At 50.9% G+C, this 19,129-nt stretch overlaps 1 protein-coding gene across 1 annotated transcript; it reads left to right on the top strand.

Annotated features, from left to right (window-relative positions):
• Positions 1-9,129: 9,129 nt before the first annotated feature.
• Positions 9,130-15,562, top strand: ANGPTL4 (angiopoietin like 4). The gene is made up of 8 exons (XM_032308960.1): positions 9,130-9,304; positions 9,630-10,453; positions 10,630-10,740; positions 10,871-10,988; positions 13,055-13,168; positions 13,508-13,603; positions 13,692-13,973; positions 14,896-15,562. The coding sequence occupies exons 2-8, from the start codon at positions 10,118-10,120 to the stop codon at positions 15,075-15,077; spliced, it is 1,239 nt and encodes a 412-aa protein (XP_032164851.1). The 5' UTR covers positions 9,130-9,304; positions 9,630-10,117; the 3' UTR covers positions 15,078-15,562.
• Positions 15,563-19,129: the final 3,567 nt, after the last annotated feature.

Below are 19,129 nucleotides of genomic sequence, written 5' to 3'. Positions count from 1 at the left end.
GTATTAAATTTAAAGTTAAAATAATCACTATTCGATCGAATTTCTAGTTCTAAAATAAATAAGTTCTGGGGTGTAACATACAGCTTGGTCACTATAGTTAATAATACTGTAGGGGCACCTGGGTGGCTCAGTGGGTTAAAGCCTCTGCCTTCGGCTCATGTCATGATCCCAGGCTCCTGGGATGGAGCCCTGCATCGGGCTCTCTGCTCAGCAGGGAGCCTGCTTACGCCTCTCTCTCTGCCTGCCTCTCTGCCCGTCAAATAAATAAATAAAATATTTAAAAATAATAATAATAATACTGTAGTGAGCATTTGAAAGATGCTAAGACAATAGATCTTAAAAGTTCTCATTACAACAACAAAACATTTTGTAACTATGAAGAGCGACAGGTGGCAATTAGACGTATAGTGGTGATCATTTTGCAACCTATACAAATATTGGATCATTATGTTGTATACCTGAAACTGGCATAATGTTATATATCAGTTATGCCCCCAATAAAAAAATAAATTAAAAAAAATCACAACAGGAGCGCCTGGATGGCTCAGTGGGTTAAGCCTCTGCCTTCAGCTCAGGTCATGGTCTCAGGGTCCTGGGATAGAGCCCCGCATTGGGCTCTCTGCTCTGCAGGGAGCCTGTTTCCCCCTCTCTCTCTGCCTAACTCTGCCTACTTGTGATCTTTCTCTCTCTCTCTGTGTTAAATAAATAAATAAAATCTTTTTTAAAAAAATCACAACAAACAGTGCTAGCAAGGGACAGACGGACATCACGTGCTTCCTGATATACACAGAGGAGGACAAAATATCACTGCCCAAAAAATGTCTAATCAAGAGGAAGACAAATGCAAAGCAAGGGACCCTCTATAAATAACCGGTGTGGAGACTTCAGAAATGTCCATGCCCTGAAGGACAAAAAAGGAACAAGGAATTGGTCCAGATGAAGGGGGACGGGGGGCTGAAGAGACACAGAAACCAAAGGCAGCGTGTGATCCTGGATGAGATCCCAAGAGAAAACCAGCTGGAAAGGACACGGTGGAATATGAACCATAGATTAGGTAATGGCGATGTGTCAGGGTCACATTTCCTTCCGTTGCGAACCGTGCTGCAGAGCCCGGGAGAGTGGCCTTGTTGTCGGCACAAGATCCAAGCCCAAAGCAGAGCCACACATCGTGTGTGCAACACACCTTCACACTGTTCAGAAAAAAATCAATGTGTGTGTGCATGTGTGTGAAAGAGTATATGTCACCTTTCTTTTTCCCTCTGTGCCTGCTTATTATATCCATATCTGTATCTACATGTGTATTTTGTATTTATGGGCATGACTAATATATTCCGTGTATATATCATGTGTATGTATGTGCGTGTCTCTGTACATAAATGTGGCTCTCTCCATATACATGTAGAGTTTGTGCTATGTATGTATCTGTATGTATTAATATGTCCCTGCATATGTGTATTATATGTATGTATGTATGTATGTTATGTATCTCTTTGTATGTTATGTAGCTCTCTACATGTGTGTGTATTATACACGTGTCTCTCTCCGTAAATGTTTGACATATTCATTTCTCAAAATATTTTTGTGTTTATATAAATATGTATATACATATATATGTATATATATAGTGTGTGTGTGTGTGTGTGTATTCCATTCCTGTATCTATTCTTACATGGGATTTATGGATCGTTAGAATGGTAAATCTAGTGTAGTAAGTTAGCAATTGGCAAATCTCTATGAAGAGTATACAGGAAGTCTATGACCTCTTCTTGCAACATTTCTATAAGCTGAAGTTAGTTCGGAATTAAAATTTTTTTAAAAAAGAAATTGCAGGGTCATGGGGTCTGTCTCCTCGGGGAAGCTTTTCCAGAAAGAGTCTAAAGGGTAAGTTCTTTTTAAGCCCCTACAAAAGCATGTGGGATTTGAAAACAAAACATACCTTCTTGCAAATCTGGGAAGAAAAAGAAAGATCTGCAATATTAAAGTTAACGCATATTTAGTCAGATGTCTGCAAAATGCCACGTGGTAACAACTTGACTTCAACTCAGCTCTGTGCAGGTAATTCATCCCGGGGCCCTGGTCCCCTACCGATTTGTGAAGTCTTGAGCACAGGACTGTGTCGACCTGCCCTGGGTTGTATCCCCACCGGATGGCACAGGGCCTTGGCACATGATAGGTAATCAACATCTGCAGAACATATGAAGCGAGCCAGTGCTGGTTCTGGCCGTCAGACCGGGGATCTCTGTGATGGCAATGCCAGGATCTTGATTTGCATGGAGTCCCTAGTGCCATGGACAAGTCCCCCCCAACATCTGCAGGGCCAGGGCAAGAGTACCAATGGAGGTCCATATACCACTTATCTAAATATGTGAAGTTTGGGGCGCCTGGGTGGTTCAGTGGATTAAAGCCTCTGCCTTCAGCTCAGATCATGATCTCAGGGTCCTGGGATTGAACCCCAAATCCAGCTCTCTCCTCAGCAGGGAGCCTGCCTCTCTGCCTACTTGTGATATCTGTCTGTCAAATAAATAAATAAAAACCTTTAAAAAAAATATGTGAAGTTTGACATCAAGTAAACTGCGGGGGTGGGGGTATTCACTAATGGCCCCCAGTGCTTCACTCATAGTGGTACCCATGCCCTTGTGTGGCGCTGGCTGCTGGGGCATCAGCAAAGGAGATCCAAGCCAAGGCTTAAAACATCTTGGATCTTGGGGCACCTGGGTGGTTCAGTGGGTTAAAGCCTCTGCCTTCGACTCAGGTCATGATCCCAGAGTCCTGGGTTCGAGCCCCGCATCAGGCTCTTTGCTCAACAGGGAGCCTGCTTCCTCCTCTCTCTCTCTCTGCCTGCCTCTCTGCCTACTTGTGATTTCTGTCACATTTATTTCTGTCAAATAAATAAATAAAATCTTAAAAAAAAAAACCACATCTTGGATCTTGGGTCTTAGTCTCTTGCAACACTGTGTTGACCACATAAGTTCAGTCAGTCCTATAGAGGAGAACGAGGGGTCCTGTCCCATAGCCCCAGCTAGCCACCAGACACCAAGTGTTCACCTCGGATCATCCGTTCCCAGTGGGGCTCAGGCGACTTTTGGGTGACCCCCCATGGACCGAACACCCTCTCCAAGTCCCCCGAATGTGGCTGTGAGCCCCTACGTTCTGAGAATGTTTGTTACACAACCATAATAGGAAACTAATGCCCTAATTATCTGTTCTCAAATAATAAAATCTGTCCTATCCTTGTTATTAAATATATTTATTAAATATATCTTCAGCATTATATAAAAGGCCAAGTTCAGATTTATTACTTCTTTTTTGTCTTACCAAGATTTTTATTTTTTTAAGATTTATTTATTTATTTCACACACACACACACACACACACACATACACACACATACACACACACACACACGGAACACAAGCAGGGGGAGTTGGAGATAGAGAGAGAGACACAGGCTTCCCGCTGAGCAGGGAGCCTGGATGTGGGGCTCAATCCCAGGACCCTGGGTTCATGATCTGAGCTGAAGGCAGACGCTTAACCAACTGAGACAACCAGGTGCCCCTTATCAAGATTTCTTTTAGTTTAGTTTAGCTTAGTTTAGTTTTTTTTGACTGTGGTGAAATACACATAATGTAAATTTTTTTTTTTGTAAAATTTTTTTTTAAAGATTTTATTTATTTATGTGACAGAGATCACAAGTAGGCAGAGAGGCAGGCAGAGAGAAAGGAGGAAGCGGGCCCCCTGCTGAGCAGAGAGCCCGACGTGGGACTCGATCCCAGGACCCTGAGATCATGACCTGAGCTGAAGGCAGAGGCTTAACCCACTGAGCCACCCAGGCGCGCCCAATGTAAAATTTTTTTTTAAAGATTTTATTTTATTTGGGGCCCTGGGTGACCTAACTAAAATAAATAATTAAGTTAAATATTTAATTAATTTATTTATTTGAGAGAGAGAGAGAGAGAGCCTGAGAAAGAGACCATGAGCAGGGCAGAGGGGCAGACAGAGAGGGAGAAACAAGCTCCCCGCTGAGCAGGGAGCCTGACTGTGGGGCTCTATCTCAGGACCCAGAGATCATGACCCGAGCTGAAGGCAGACGTTCAACCAATTGAGCCACCAAGGCATCCCCATTTTAACCATTTTAAACTATACTATTCAGCTACGTACATTCACGATGTACTACCATCATCATTACATGGTTGCGGAACTTTTTCAGCACACTAAATGGAAACACTGTACCCTTGGTCTAGAAGGAGTCTGTAAGCTCCAGTAAACACACCCCTTCTCCCATGACTTCTCAGCTGGCGGGGGGAGTTCACCCTTTAAGTGCAGTGCCCTCATAGAAGTCCCTCTTGCCCAGATCTGAGGCTGGCACTGGCGACAGAAAATCACCAGCCCAAAGGCAATGACCAAAGCCCTTAGGGATGTGCAAAAGACAGAGCATAAAAGGGACTGTGTCCCACAGCAGTGACAGGGTAGGAAGGCTTGCTCTGGCCAAAGAGACAGCTTCCCATCCACTCTGGCCCCATTGCAAACAGGCAGGACTGCAGACCACCCTTCCTGGTCCTTCCAGTTTTGCAAGGAAACCAAAAATCTAGATTTTTGTTAAAAAGCTCCTGATATTCAAAATTCTGGCCAGACCCAAGCAAGCATATCTATCTTTAGTCAGGGTTCGGCCAGTGGGACCCAGTGTAGGATCATGCAAGGTCTGTGCCTAAAACATGGGCAAGGGGTGAAGTGGATGCCAGAGGAGAAAGGACAGAGGGGCCATGGCTTCTGCAAATGTGGACAGGTGACAGGATTGTAACTCAGGGGCTGGCATGAACTGCGCCCACTGTCAGCCCCTGACCGAACTCAAAACAGAATACAGTTGCAAGGGTGCCTGGGGGGCTCAGTCAGTTAAGCGTCTGCCTTCTGCTTAGGTCATGATCCAGGGGTCCGGGGATTGAGCCCCGCATTGGGCTCCTCACTCAGCACAGAGCCTGCTTCTCTCTCTCCCTCTGTCTGCCACTTCCCCCGCTTGCGCTCGTGCTCTCTCTCGCTCTCTCTCTTGCTCTTTCTCTTTCTGATTTTTTAGTTATTTATTTGACCCAGAGAGAGACACAGCAAGAGAGGGAACCCAAGCAGGGGGAGAGGGAGAGGGAGAAGCAGGCTTCGTGCTGAGCAGGGAGCCCATCCCAAGATGCTGGGATCATGACCTGAGCCGAAGGCAGACGCTTAGCCCACGGAGCCACCCAGGTGTCCCATAAATAAAATCTTAAAAAGAAGAAGAGGAGGGGCACCTGGGTGGCTCCGTGTGTTAAGCCGTTGCCTTCGGCTCGGGTCATGATCTCAGGGTCCTGGGATCGAGTCCCGCATCTGGCTCTCTGCTCAGCGGGGAGCCTGCTTCTCTCTCTCTCTCTCTCTCTGCCTGCATCTCCATCTACTTGTGATCTCTCTCTGTCAAATAAATAAATAAAATCTTTAAAAAGAAGAAGAAGAAGAAGAGGAAGAAGAAGAAGAAGACATTTGCAGCTGGCTTAGGCCCAATAATAGCTCCCAGTCTTCCTGGGAGACAAGCCCCCTCCCACCACCTCTCTCAGGTCACGTGACCTCTCTGTACCTGTTTTCTCTTCTTTCTTTAACTTTTTAAACTTCTGTTTTAATTTGGGGCACCTGGGTGGCTCAGTGGGTTAAAGCCTCTGCCTTCGGCTCAGGTCATGATCCCAGGGTCCTGGGATCGAGCCCCGCATCAGGCTCTCTGCTCTGCAAGAAGCCTGCATCTTCCTTTCCCACTCCCTCTGCTTGTATTCCCTCTCTCACTCTCTCTCTCTGTGTCAAACAAATAAATAAAATCTTCTTAAAAGAGAGAGAGAACATTCTGCATTCTGCTTTTTTTTTTTTTAAGTAGTTTCCACACCCAACATGGGACTTGAGCTCACAACCCTGAGATCAAGAGTCCTGAGCTCTACCCTCTGAGCCAGCCAGCTGCCCCTCCTCTTCTTTAAAATGGAGAGTAAGGGTGCCTGGGTGGCTCAGTCATTGGGTGGCTGCCTTCGGGTCATGATCCCAGGACCCTGTGATCAAGGCCCACATAGGGCTCCCTGCTCAATGGGAAGCCTGGTTCTCCCTCTCCCACTCCCCCTGCTTGTGTTCCCTCTCTCATTCTCTGTCAAATAAATAAATATTTTAAATCTTAAAAAAAAAAAAAATATGGGGCTCCTGGGTGGCTCAATGGGTTAAGTCTCTGCCTTTGGCTCAAGTCATGGTCTCAGGGTCCTGGGATCCAGCCCCTCGTCTGGCTCTCTGCTCAGCAGGGAGCCTGCTACCTCTCTCTCTCTGCCTGCCTCTCTGCCTACTTGTTCTCCTTCTCTGTACCAAATAAATAAATAAAATCTTTAAAAATAAAACGGAGATTAAAACAGGACCATACCAACCTCATTGGGCATACTAAGTGAATGAATGTATGTAAAATACTTAAAATAGTGCCCAGGCATAGAGCAGGAGGAATAGTCATTGGCTATGGTATTAGCTATCTATTGAGTTAGCTGCATACTGGATCTGGCTTGGGGGTGTGCCTCATGACGTTGCTAACACGTATCGGCTGAGGTTGCATCAATTGGAAGCTGGACTGGGGCTGCAGGATCTGCTTCCAAAATAACCCCCTTACAAGCACCTGGGTGGCTCAGTCAGTTAAGTGCCGACTTTCTATTTTGGCTCAGATCCTGAAATCGAGCCCCACCTCAGGCTCTGCGCTCAGTGGGGGGTCAGCTTCTATTTCCTCTCCCTCTGCCCCTCCCCCCTTTCTCTAACAGTCAATCTTCAGAATAGCTCCCTTGCCTGGCTACAGGCTGATGTTGATCTTTGTGGGGGAGGGGGCCAGTTCATCATGACACCCTGTGGATTTCTCCAAAGGGCTGCTTGAGTGTCCTCACAGCAGGAAGGCCAGCTTCTCCCAGAGTAACTGATCTAATCCAGAAGACAGAAGCCACATGGTTTTTCATGATCTGACCTAGAAGTTGCACACACCATCATCTCAATAACATCCTCTTGGTTACACCACAGGGATGTAAGGGCACGGGTGACAGGAGGCAAGAATCGCAGAGCTGTTATGAACAAAGCGGCATATCGCGGCTCCCAAGAACACAGTTGTGAGTCAGCTAGCCCGGTGTCAATTCCTAGCTCTGTCCAGATCATCGTGATTAATCTTATATTGTGTCTAGTGTCTATAAAATATAATAATAATAGCTCTTAGCTCCTTTGGAGTTGCTATGAGGATTCAGTGAATACATAATCACTTTAGGATAATAGGAGCATTATGTTAAGAACACAGTAGGTGTTTGCTGCTATTTTGATTACAAGCAGTCTCTCTGCTGACAGACTGTCCCACCCCCCAGAAGACCCAAGACTGGAGATTAGTAAAGAGGGACAGAGGGACCCTTTGTAACCCAGGTTCTAGAGACACAGATGAAAGATACACTTCATGAGACCATGTACTGTGCCAGAATGAAATCTCCAAAAAAAAAAAAAAACACAGTCCAGGGGTGCCTGAGTGGCTCAGTGGCTTAAAGCCTCTGCCTTCAGCTCAGGTCATGATAACCAGGGTCCTGGGATCGAGCTCTGCATCGGGCTCTCTGCTCAGTAGGAAGCCTGCTTCCCCCTCTCTCTTTCTGCAGGCCTCTCTGCCTACTTATGATCTCTATCAAACAAATAAATAAAATCTTAAAAAAAAAATCTGTCTTTAAAAAAAAAGTCCATCTCACTGCTTCCCTGGTTTGGTGAGAGATCCAAGGCCACGTGTCGCATTCCTGATGTTATTTGCTTTGACCAGAGTAGCTGACATGGGGAATAGGAGTGTCTTACCTCCCATTATGGCCCCAGTACAGAATCTATCACACAGCAGGTACTCAAGAAACAACTGAGAAGGGTGGCGGGGGGTGGACTGTTTCATTGTTGGGTCAGAGGGATGTTGCGGGGCAGTTTTTGTTTGTTTGTTTGTTTGTTTTTAAAGATTTCATTTATTTACTTGACAGATCACAAGCAGGCAGAGAGGCAGGCAGAGAGAGAGGAGGAAGCAGGCTCCCTGCTGAGCAGAGAGCCCGATGCGGGGGCTCTATCCCAGGACCCTGAGATCATGACCTGAGCCGAAGGCAGCGGCTTTAACCCACTGAGCCACCCCGGTGCCCCTGGGGGGGGGGGGGGGATTTTTTAGGATGCTGTCCAGAGCCAGCTCCTGGGGCCCCTGGACAAATTCTTTCTCATAGCACCTTCACAGCAGGTGCCTCTAAGAACTTTTGGCCTGGTTTGCGCCCTCTGAAACGAGGCCCAGAGGCCAAAGCCCAAAAGGGCATCATCAGGTTGAGAAAGTAACTGATCATTTCTCTCAGAGCGAGAAGCCAGGAGGGAAGACAGCACCCCCGACACCTGTATCACCCACCCAGGGAGAGAAGCCAGGGCCTGGGGGATGGGCAGGCCGGCTGCCAGCGCAGATGGTGGCTGTCTGGATCTACTCCCTGCAGCAGAAAGACTCTCCTTCCTGCCCTCCCCATCTGCCTGTCACGGCTGCCCCGGATCAGCCAGCCTGGCATCTGGCCCGGGGGCTGGGCCAAGTGCATGAGTCTTGACCCGCCCGTCAGCCCCAGGGTATGCAGTTTCAGATTCCAGAGGCTGAGCTGGCTTCCAGCCCTGCTGAGTCAACTCTGTTCTTGCTGGAGCTCCAAGCCAACCTGCCCAGGGTTCTTCCTGGCACACAGGCTTTTCTTTGCCAGCCTCAATTTCCTGACAGGGTAGAGTGGGGCTGGTGGGGAAGGAGGGAGAGGACTTCAGTCAAAGTTTGTTGAATGAGGGGCGCCTGGGTGGCTCAGTCAGTGAAGCGACTGACGCTTTGGTTTCGGCTCAGGTCATGATCTTAGGGGTGGTGGGATCAGGCCCTCCATCCAGCTCCTGGCTCATCAGGGAGTCGGCTGGAAAGATTCTCGCCCTCTGCCTCTCCCCCAACCCTGGCTCGGGAATAAGCATGAGCCGGCTCGCTCTCTCTCAAAATAAATAAATCTTAAAAAAAAATAAAATGTTTGTTGAATGAATGCTTGGACTTTCGGAATGGACATGGTCCAGCCCCACAGCCGCACTTAGTGCTTCCTTTGTCCCAGCCTTGCCTCCTACCCCAGGCTGAGTGTTGGGCTTTCTCCAGTAGCCTGGGAATTACTACCCGATAACAGGACAGTTTGTTGAATGAATGAATGAGCAGGAGGAGCCCGTCTTTCCTCTATCCTGTTCTGAGGTGTCTGCTTTGATACAGGCCAAGACTGACGACACTACAGACCCTGGGGTAGAGGTAAGACTGGGGAGTGAGCCCCGAGCTGGAGGGTGAACAAGAGAGAGCCGGGGCCAGCCTTAGGGCGCTCAGTTGCGGGAAGTACGATGAGAGACGTTAGACGATCCCAGGAACACAGCTGCAGTGATGAATCCGTGAGCCGGAAGGAGCGTGGGAGCCCCGAGACGGCTCCCTAGCGGTCCAGCCCCGGGCCTTCGGCTGCTCTCCTCTCCGGGAAGTCTCTGGAGGCGGGGGTGTTGGAGGGGTCCCGGGCTCCATGCCCAGCCTTGCTGGACCCAGCGCACCAGGGCCCTTGCTTATTCGTCTCTTTCCGCCCTCTCCCCAGCTTCTGACTTGGGGAGCAGAGTCCGGAGGACCCCCCCAGCTCCGAGGGTCCCCGTTGAGCGCAGCGGGTGCGGCGTGGAGGGCTTGAGATCCAGCGCTTGGAAGCGGGGCCGCGGAGAGTTACGTCTCGCATGGTCTTGAAGACCCTCCAAGGCCTGGCAGGGAAGAGCTAGAGCTTTGCACCCCCAGGGCGCCCCCTCCACACTCAGAACTAGCCGACCCCGGGAGCACAGAACCCCACCCCCGCCGCACGGCCCCGCCCCCGGCACTCCCTGCGCCCCGCCTCCGAGGCTCCCCCTTCCCTCTGCACCGGCCTTATAAGAGGGGGAGTCGCGGGGATAAACCAAACCCAAAGGGCCGGAGGCTGTGATCTGAGGTTCCCCTGTGGTTGTGGCTGCTCACGTGAGTGAGTCTCCGCCAGGGCCGCCGCGTCTCCAGCCCTCGACTCCCGAGCCCCGGCGTCCCCGAGTCCAGGACACCCCCGGAAGGATGCGCCGCGCTCCGACGGCTTCGGCAGCCCTCATGCTGTGTGCCGCCACCGCGGGGCTGCTGAGCGCGCAGGGCCGCCCCGCGCCCCCTCCCGCGCCGCCGCGCTTCGCGTCCTGGGACGAGGTGAACGTGCTGGCGCACGGGCTCCTGCAGCTCGGCCACGGGCTGCGCGAGCACGTGGAGCGCACCCGGGGGCAGCTGGGCGCGCTGGAGCGGCGCCTGAGCGCCTGCGGGGCAGCCTGCAAGGACTCCGGGGGGTCCGCCGCGCCCCCGCGCGCGCCCGAGGGTCCGGGCCCCAGTGGCGAAGCTGTCCCCGACACTCTCCGCAGCCTGCAGGTACTGGTGCTCCTGCTTCTCCCCCGCGGGTCTTAAACGGTGGGACCAGTGGGGACTGGGAGGGGGATGCGTCCGGGCTTCCCTGGGAGAGAGAGTTGGAAGGAGGGACCAGTGGATGAATGGGGAGGCTTGCCGCCGAAGACCGGGTCCTGACCACTGTTTTCCCGCTCTCCCAGACTGAGCTCAAGACTCAGAACAGCAGGATTGAGCAACTCGTCCACAAGGTAGCCCAGCAGCAGCGGCACCTGGAGAAGCAGCACCTGAAAATACAGAATCTGCAAAGCCAGGTGCTGATGCTTGCCCGGGGTGGGGCAGGAGGTCGAAGCTCGATCTGTGGGTGTGGACTTGGAGGCCGGTTAAGCAGCTTAGAGCCCTGGGAGCCAGCCAGACCTGATACTCTCCTCCTGTCCTGCCCAGGTGGGTCTCCTGGCCCCCACGCACCTGGACCACGGGATGGCCAAGCCTGCCAGGAAGAAGAGGCTTCCCAAGACGGTGCAGCTCGGGGACCCCGCTCACAATATCAGCCGCCTGCGCAGTGAGTGTCCGGTCCTTTGCTGTCCTCTGGCAAGCCCCCCGCCCCCAACCATACACACACACACACACACACACACACACACACACACAACGCCATTTCTGTCCCCCTCCTGGTCTGGTCCACCTTACTAAAGAGGAGAGGCCCCAGCTCTGGGTTCCTGGAGGCTCACTTGTCTCTCAGGTAAAGGGCTGATGGGGGTACATCCCACCTCATCCCTGCCCCTGACCAGCCAAGGGGGTGTTGCAGTGAAAGGACACCTTCCTGAAGGCTGGGACCTCCTCTGAGGGCACAGTGGTGGACAAGAGGGTGCTAGCTAGGGATCCTGGAGTTCTGGTTGGTTGAAGAGAGATGGCTGCCTGGGATGGGGGTTCTGAGCTTGGGCGCTCTGTGGTCTCTTGGAGTGCAGATCTAGGAGGGGGGCAAAGGCAGGGAACCTCCATGTCCCTGCCCAGACACACCACTCACTCTTGAATCTCTTACAAATCCAGGGTTCCTGACCCACACATCGGTCCCTCACCTCTCTCTTGGTCCCAAAGTCTCTGATCACCCCCCACTTCCTTCTCCCCCATTCGTGCTAAGAATGAGCCTTTGCGACTGTCACAAGTTCTGGGTCCTCTATTGCGCATCCCAGATCGCCCCAAATCTCCTCCCGCAGATGTGTCTGTGTGTCTGGCACAGGATCCCCGCTCCTGGTTTCTCGGTCCCCACCCTAAATTCAGGGCTCCCGTTGCCACTGACTTCCCTGTAGTCGTCCTGTCCCATCACCGCAGTCTGGCGCGGAGAGCGGTGTGCAGCCGACAGTGAGAGCTCGGATTCCTCCCTTCACACCCGGGGGCTGGAGCTGGCTGTCAGCCCTCTCAGCTGGAGAGCTCCTCCTCCCCTACCCACCCTCCAGCTCCCTCGCTGACTCTTCCTCCATCCCAGGCCAGTAAGGGTCCAGGGTACCCTCCCAACCGTCCCCCCCCCCCCGGGAGGGGCTTGGGGCTAGCCAGCAGCCATGGGTCTGGGCTGGGGGATGTGAGCTGTGGGGTGCATGGGTTTGGGGACTCCCAGACTCGGGGCTCAGCCCTGCCAAGTAGGGGAAGGTTCAGAGCTGGAGAGACAAACAGCTGGTGTTAATGGAAGCCACATTGGTGGTTTGGCCGGGTGCCGTCCAGATTGGAAGAGAAGAAAGTAGGGGAAAGGGGAGCTGCTCCAGGGGCCGGAAAATGTCTCCAGTCATGCTGGCCCTGCCCCCATCCCCCCATTCACCCCCCCCTCCAGTGTGGACTTCCCCCTCCCCCTGGCGACCTTTCCCCTACTTTCCTGGCTGGGCTGGGGGTGGGACTTCCCCAGCTTTTGGACCTCCGGGGGCCCCCTCTTCCTCCTCCCCTCCTTCTTTTCCTCTTCCATTCATCAGTCCTTCCCCTCCTGGAAACCCAGGGGAAACCCTCCTGGAAACCCACCCCTGCAAACCCCATGCAGGCCCTCCCCTGACAAAGCAGGGCTACTTCAGCTTGGCTCCCCTTCCCCTTCCCCACTCTGGCCCAGCTTCTCAGTCATTCCTCCAGTCTCTATTAAACACCTGCTGTGGGCTAGGATCAGCCTGGGCACTGGTGCCAGACTGTGGGCAAAGAGCCACTCTGTCCCTGGCCCCATGTTATCCTCATTCAGTGGCGGAGAGACCACCAGATGACCCTAGTGGTGTTGGGAGTGGGAAATCATCAGTGCTCCTTTTAGGAGGCTGGCCTGGTCTGGGAGTCAGGAAAGGCATCCCTTCTAGAAGCTGGGATCTTTAGAATGAGGCAGGAAAGGCCTGAGGGAAGAGGGCCCTGGGCAGCATGACTGGCATGTGCAAAGTCCCTGTGGCAGGAGGGCGCGTGGGGCAGGGAAGGCTGTGTGGCCAGAGGTCGGAGGGCGGTGTGGGAGGAGGGAGGATGACTCAGGGACCATCCAGGAGGGAGCCTTTGTGAACCTGGGACTGCGCCCGCATGTCCCCGTCACCCACTGCCCAGCCCCTCACATGCCTGTTTCCTGGGAACCCTCCTGCCTCACTCTCCCTGCTCCTCTCTCTGCCTGCCCTTCAGGGCTGCCCAGGGACTGCCAAGAGCTGTTTGACGAGGGAGAGAGGCAGAGTGGACTGTTCCAGATCCAGCCTCAGGAGTCCCCGCCCTTCCTGGTTAACTGCAAGATGACCTCAGGTAGGATTCACGGGCCTCCTGGGGTCATCTCTCTGTCAGATGTGTCTCCCCACCACTACCCCCTTGTTGAGCCAGGTTCCGAAGGCCCCGAGAAGCCCTCTAGATTTCTGCTGCCCTATCCCTCCCCACTGGGTCCTTGGGACAATCAATGCTCCAGGCTGAGCCCCTTGCCCAGTGGCCAGCCCACCTTTGACCATCTTCCTCCAGTCCTTCTGGGCTGTATGAAAGCAACATTGCCCTTTCCAGATTTGGAGGCAGTTTGGGGTTTGAGAGTCAGGTGGGGAGTCAGAATCCCCCGCCAGCAGGGTCCTCCTGACGACATTGCACCTTTCTGGGCAGATGGAGGCTGGACTGTAATTCAGAGACGTCAGGACGGCTCTGTGGACTTTAACCAGCCCTGGGAAGCCTACAAGGCTGGCTTTGGAGACCCCCAAGGTGGGTATTTCCAGTGGGGCCAGAGGCACTGGGGGCAGGAGGGGGCATAGAGACAGGTCTGTCTCGCTGATCGGCCTCTCCCTGGTAGGTGAGTTCTGGCTGGGCTTGGAGAAGGTGCACCGCATCCTGGGGGACCGCGGCAGCCGCCTGGCCGTGCAGCTGCATGACTGGGAGGGCCACGCCGAGTCGCTGCAGTTCCCCGTCCACCTGGGCGGTGAGGACACCGCCTACAGCCTGCAGCTTACAGCCCCCGTGGCCAGTGAATTGGGGGCCACCACTGTGGTGCCCAGTGGTCTCTCCCTGCCCTTCTCCACTTGGGATCAGGACCACGACCTCCGTGGGGACAAGAACTGTGCCAAGAGCCTCTCTGGTGAGCAAGCTCTGCCCTTCCCCATACTGCCTTGTACCTCAAGGGCAAGACCTCCCCTGCCCCCCTTTCTGCATCCCTGTCCTGCCTTCAAGGCCAAATTCCACCAATTCTCTGCTTCCATTTCTCTGTAAGCGCTGTGTGCCTTTGGGCAGCTGACTTAGCCTCTGCCTTCATCTTTAAAATGGGTGTAGTTTGCCATCTTTAAAATGGGTGTAGCCAGTGCCCGCTCCATAGGCTTATTTCGAGATGACATTCATGGGATAGTGGCTGGCATGTGACAAACCCACCAAGATAAACCCTGTTTTGTTCTAATGAAATCAGAGGCAGAGCCTAGGCCCTGTAAAGTAAAATCGTGAGGCCGCTTTTTGGTGGGTCAAAAAATGACGGAAAACCAGTAATTTCATGTGGGTCAGTCTAATATATAAATTGATGAGCCGGACAATGATCATAGAAAGTCTTTAATAAACATATGCCATTAGGGTATGTTGGTGGCTCAATCGGTTAAGTATCTGCCTCCGGCTCAGGTCATGATCCCAGGGTCCTGGGATCGAGCCCCACACTGGGCTCTCTGCTCAGCAGGACACCTGCTTCTCTCTCTTCCTCTGCCTGCTGCTCCCCTTGCGTGTGCTTGCTCGCTCTCTCTCTCTCTGTCAAATAAATAAAATCCTTTAAAAATAAGATAAACATTTGCCATGTGCCAGGTACAGAGAAGGAATGTGCCACAGTCATAGGCATGAAAGCTGTAGTTCTGGCAAGTGGGGGGGCCTTTGTCACAACCTCCGGACACAGTGTGACGATCACTAGAAATGTCTTCCCCTCTAAAGTTTGTAAAGTCCGCCCCCTAGCCTCCTCTCCATCCCAGCCCCAGCGGAGGCACGAGGACCCCAGCCTGACCACGTTCTGTTTTCTCGGATCCCACCAGGTGGCTGGTGGTTTGGCACCTGTGGCCATTCCAACCTCAACGGCCAGTACTTCCGTTCCATCCCACACCAGCGGCAGCAGCGTAAGAAGGGCATCTTCTGGAAGACCTGGCGGGGCCGTTACTACCCACTACAGGCCACCACGATGCTGATCCGGCCCACAGAGACTGAAGCGGCCTCCTAGCCTCCTCCCTGGGGCCTGGTCTCAGGCTCATAGAGGATAGTGACTCTGACTCTGGCCCGGCATGTGGCCGCTCCCTGCCTCGCCAGGGGCTCAAGACGGGGCCATCTGGAGCCTCGTGGACAGAGAAGCAGCTCACGAGTGGAGATGCCCCCTTTCCGAGTGGGGGAGCTGCAGGTGATATCCTCTGAGGACAGAGCTGTAGGGCTACAGGGCACAGATTCCTGGAAGCGTGAGACTGAGCGGCGTTGAGACCTACTCCTTGCCCGCGTGAGGAGTCGGGGACCTGGAGGGACCATTTGGGGGCAGCCAGGCCAGCCCTCGAAGGCAGATTCAGTCACATTGACTGGCTGGGGGACCAGGGCTCCCATGGGCGCCCAGTGCCCTCACCGTGCTCCGGTGTGTGGGTGCTCTGCAATGACCCAGCGCCCGGGGTATCCGGGCCGAGCTCGCAAAATCCTTGTAATAAAAGCAACCTCAGAACATTTCATTCTTCTTTGTTCTTCGGTTTGTTTTTTTTAAAAAGTGGGCAGTTTCAAAGTCCACAGAAATATGTTCCCAGGATAGAGGGTGAACACTCCCAGATTTCTTGAGGACAGCGCTGGTTAGTCCTACTACCTGACAACTGATTTTAATTTCCTTTGCTCATGATTTCGCAACGTGTGTCTCAATTTTTATTTTCAAAAGAACTAAAACCCTCATTCGATCCTTCCGGAAGCAGATAATGGGGGAAATGAGAGCCCCTTCGTGATCATACTTACACACATGAATCACAGTGAACTTCTTAGCCTCTGGCCATCTGATAGAAATATAATGTGAGTCACATGTTGAATTTTATTTTTTTTCTAATGGTCATGTTAAACAAACACACACACACCCAAAAACAAAGTTAAAAAAAAAAAAAAAGTCGGGGCGCCTGGGTGGCTCAGTCACTAAAGCATCTGCCTTTGGCTCAGGTCATGATCTCAGGGTCCTGGGATGGAACCCACATCAGGCTCTCTGCCCAGTGGGGAGCCTGCTTCTCCCTCTCCCACTGTCCCTCCCTGTGCTTGTGCTCTCTCTCTGTCAAATAAGTGAATAAAATCTTAAAAAAAAAAATATATGGGGCGCCTGGGTGGCTCGGTGGGTTAAGCCTCTGCCTTCGGCTCTGGTCATGATCTCAGGGTCCTGGGATTGAGCCCCACATCGGGCTCTCTGCTCAGCAGGGAGACTGCTTCCCTCTCTCTCTCTCTCTCTCTGTTTGCCTCTCTGCCTACTTGTGATCTCTCTGCGTCAAATAAATAAAACTTAAAAAAAAAAAAAGAAAAAAATTACTTGAAGCTTAAAAAAGATCTGTTGGTTTAAAAAAAAAAAAAAAGCAAAAAGAGGGGTGCCTGGGTGGCTCAGTCCATTAAGCATCAGACTCTTGTTTTAGTTCAAGCTCTGATCTCAGGGTTATGAGATGGAGTCCTGCAGTAGCCCAGCTGGGCATGGAGCCTGCCTAAGATTCTTTCTCTCTCCCTCTGCCCCTCCTCCCATCGCTCTCCAAAAAAAAAAGAAAGAAAAGAAAGGTAAAAAGAAACATATGAAATGAATTTTATTGGTGTGTTTTTATTGGGGTGGCTCAGTAGCTCAGTTGGTTCAGGACCCGGTTCTTGATCTCAGCTCAGGTCATAATCTCAGGGTCGTGGGATTGACCCCCATGTCATCTCCATGTTTAGCTTGGGATTCTCTCTTTTCCTCTCCCTCTGGCCTCCCTGGCCCCTCACATGCATTCTCTCTCTCTAAAAAAAAAAATAAAATGTATTTTTATCAGTATAACCAAAATATTGCCTTTCAACATGGGGGTTATGTACAAGTCATTAATACATTAATTAATACAGGTTATTATATAGTTTAATATATTGTATTAAGGCATATACACTTTTTAAAAATACCAATTCTTTGGAACCTAGTGTTTATTTTATGCTTAAGGTACATCTCAAATGGGACAGTCCATATTTTTTATTAACTTTTTTCTTTAAGATTTTATTTATTTATGTGTCAGAGAGAGAGAGAGAGAAAGCACGTATAAGGGGGAGTAGCAGGCAGAGGGAGAAGCCGCCTCCCCACTAAGCAGGGAGCCCAGTGTGGGACTCGATCCCAGGACTCTGGGATCATGACCTGAGCTGAAGGCAGACCTTTAGCCCACCGAGCCACCCAGGAGGCCCAGGACTAACCATATTTCATGGGCTTGACAACCACAGGGGATAATGATCACCGTACTGCTGGACACCACAGCTCTAGTGTGTACATTAAGTGTTTTGGATAAATTCTTCCCATTTTAACCACATCTGCAGAAATTATCCTGTAAGTTGGACATAAAATATATATATATATATATATATATATATATATATATATAAACTCAACTAATATTTATTGAGATTCTACTACATCCCAAGTCCTTACTTGGGATACTCTAGTGAACAAAAAGATTCCTACCATCACCATGCTTACCTTCAAAGCCCCTCCATATTACAGATAGGCTGGCTGGCCTATAGCTGATGGTCCAAAATGAGGCCAAACACTTTGGGTGGGGAAAACCTAGGAATAGTGGCTGAGACCCTGGCAAGATGGGTGGGATTGACTGAGGAGGGGCATGAGGCAGGCTTCTCCAGTGATGGTGATGTTCTGAACCCTGATAGAGGTGGGTTACTCCTCCATAAAGCTATATGCCTCTGTCTCTGTGAATGCACAATTAAGGTTGTATTTCATTGTATGTAAATTTCACCTTAGAGGGAAAAAAAAAGAAAAAGAGCCATAAAAAAATAATGAATTCTAGTTAATGATATGCGTGCTCAAGTGTAAGCAGACTGATGTCTTCAAGTTTCTTTCATTTTTATTTTTTTCCAGCTATATTGAGATACAACTGACATAAGACATTGTGTAAGTCTAAGGTGTACAATGCGTTGATTTGATACACGTATGTATTATAAAATGGCTACCCCCATAGTGTGAGCGGTTACCTCCATCACACCCTAGTTGTTCTTTTCTGTGGTGAGAGCATTTAACCCCTGCTCTCTTAGCAACTTTCAAGTACTAACTATAGTTACCATACCATACATTAGAGTCCTCCAAAGTTTCAACTTTCTTTGAAATTCATCAGAGTGTTGGGTGGGTGGACAGAGAGACGGATATGTGATAAAATAAAATGTTAATAGTGGAATCTAGATATTTTCTACACGATTCTTTTCATTTCTCGAAATGTTAAAAATTCACAATTAAACATGGGCAAGAAAAATTCTAACCTGATCCTGTTGTCTTCTGCAGGCTCTCAGCCTGTGTTGGAGCTCTGTATAGAGAGGGAGATGGGGGGCATCCGGAGGGGGTGCACAGAGTCAGTCAAGTGTCCAACTTTTGGTTTTGGCTCAGGTGGTGATCTTGGGTTTGTGAGATCAGGTCCCACGTTGCGCTCCACACTCAGTGTGGAGGAGTCTGTTTAAGACTCTCTCTCCCTTCCCCTCTCTGATCTCTCTCTCTCTCTCTCTAATAAATAAATAAACAAATAAATATCTTTTTAAAAAAATGAGGGGCACCTGGGTGGCTCAGTTGGTTGAACGTCTGTCTTTAGCTCAGGTCATGATCACAGGGTTCCTGGATTGGGCCCTGTACTGGGCTCCCTGCTCAGTGGGGCATCTGCTTCTCCCTCTGCCTCTCCCCCTGGCTCGTGCTCTCTGCTCCCACCCCCATCATGTAAGTAAATAAAATCTTTTTAAAAATTAAAAAAAAAAAAGAAAGGGAGATAAGCGGTAGAAAACTGTTCAAGAGGTATGAGCAAAAGAGAGCAAGCCTCTCTCCTTGATAGATAATACTTGAGAAATGGGGGGAAAGATACAACTTTCTCAGCAAGTGGTTCAACGGTCTTTAATGCACTGCCTAAAATTGCCACTCATATCATGTGGTCTGGCATGATGTGATGCCTTGTCTCCAGGACACATGTTTGGGAAAAACAACATCTGTCTGAGCCCTGAGCCCCAGCTGCTGTTTTAATAGGAAAACATATCTTTGCAATATGTTTTTTAAATGTTCTTGGG

Source organism: Mustela erminea, chromosome 1 (assembly GCF_009829155.1).
Source record: "Mustela erminea isolate mMusErm1 chromosome 1, mMusErm1.Pri, whole genome shotgun sequence".
Lineage (NCBI taxonomy): Eukaryota > Metazoa > Chordata > Mammalia > Carnivora > Mustelidae > Mustela > Mustela erminea.
The sequence above is the reverse complement of the archived record's forward strand: the minus strand, read 5'-3'. Positions and strand labels throughout refer to the sequence as shown.

Coding starts and splice junctions, on each gene's coding strand:
- ANGPTL4 (XM_032308960.1), top strand. CDS start 10,118: ATGCGCCGCGCTCCGACGGCTTCGGCAGCCCTCATGCTGTGTGCCGCC. Junction 10,454..10,629: donor ACACTCTCCGCAGCCTGCAG/GTACTGGTGCTC, acceptor CCGCTCTCCCAG/ACTGAGCTCAAGACTCAGAA. Junction 10,741..10,870: donor TACAGAATCTGCAAAGCCAG/GTGCTGATGCTT, acceptor TGTCCTGCCCAG/GTGGGTCTCCTGGCCCCCAC.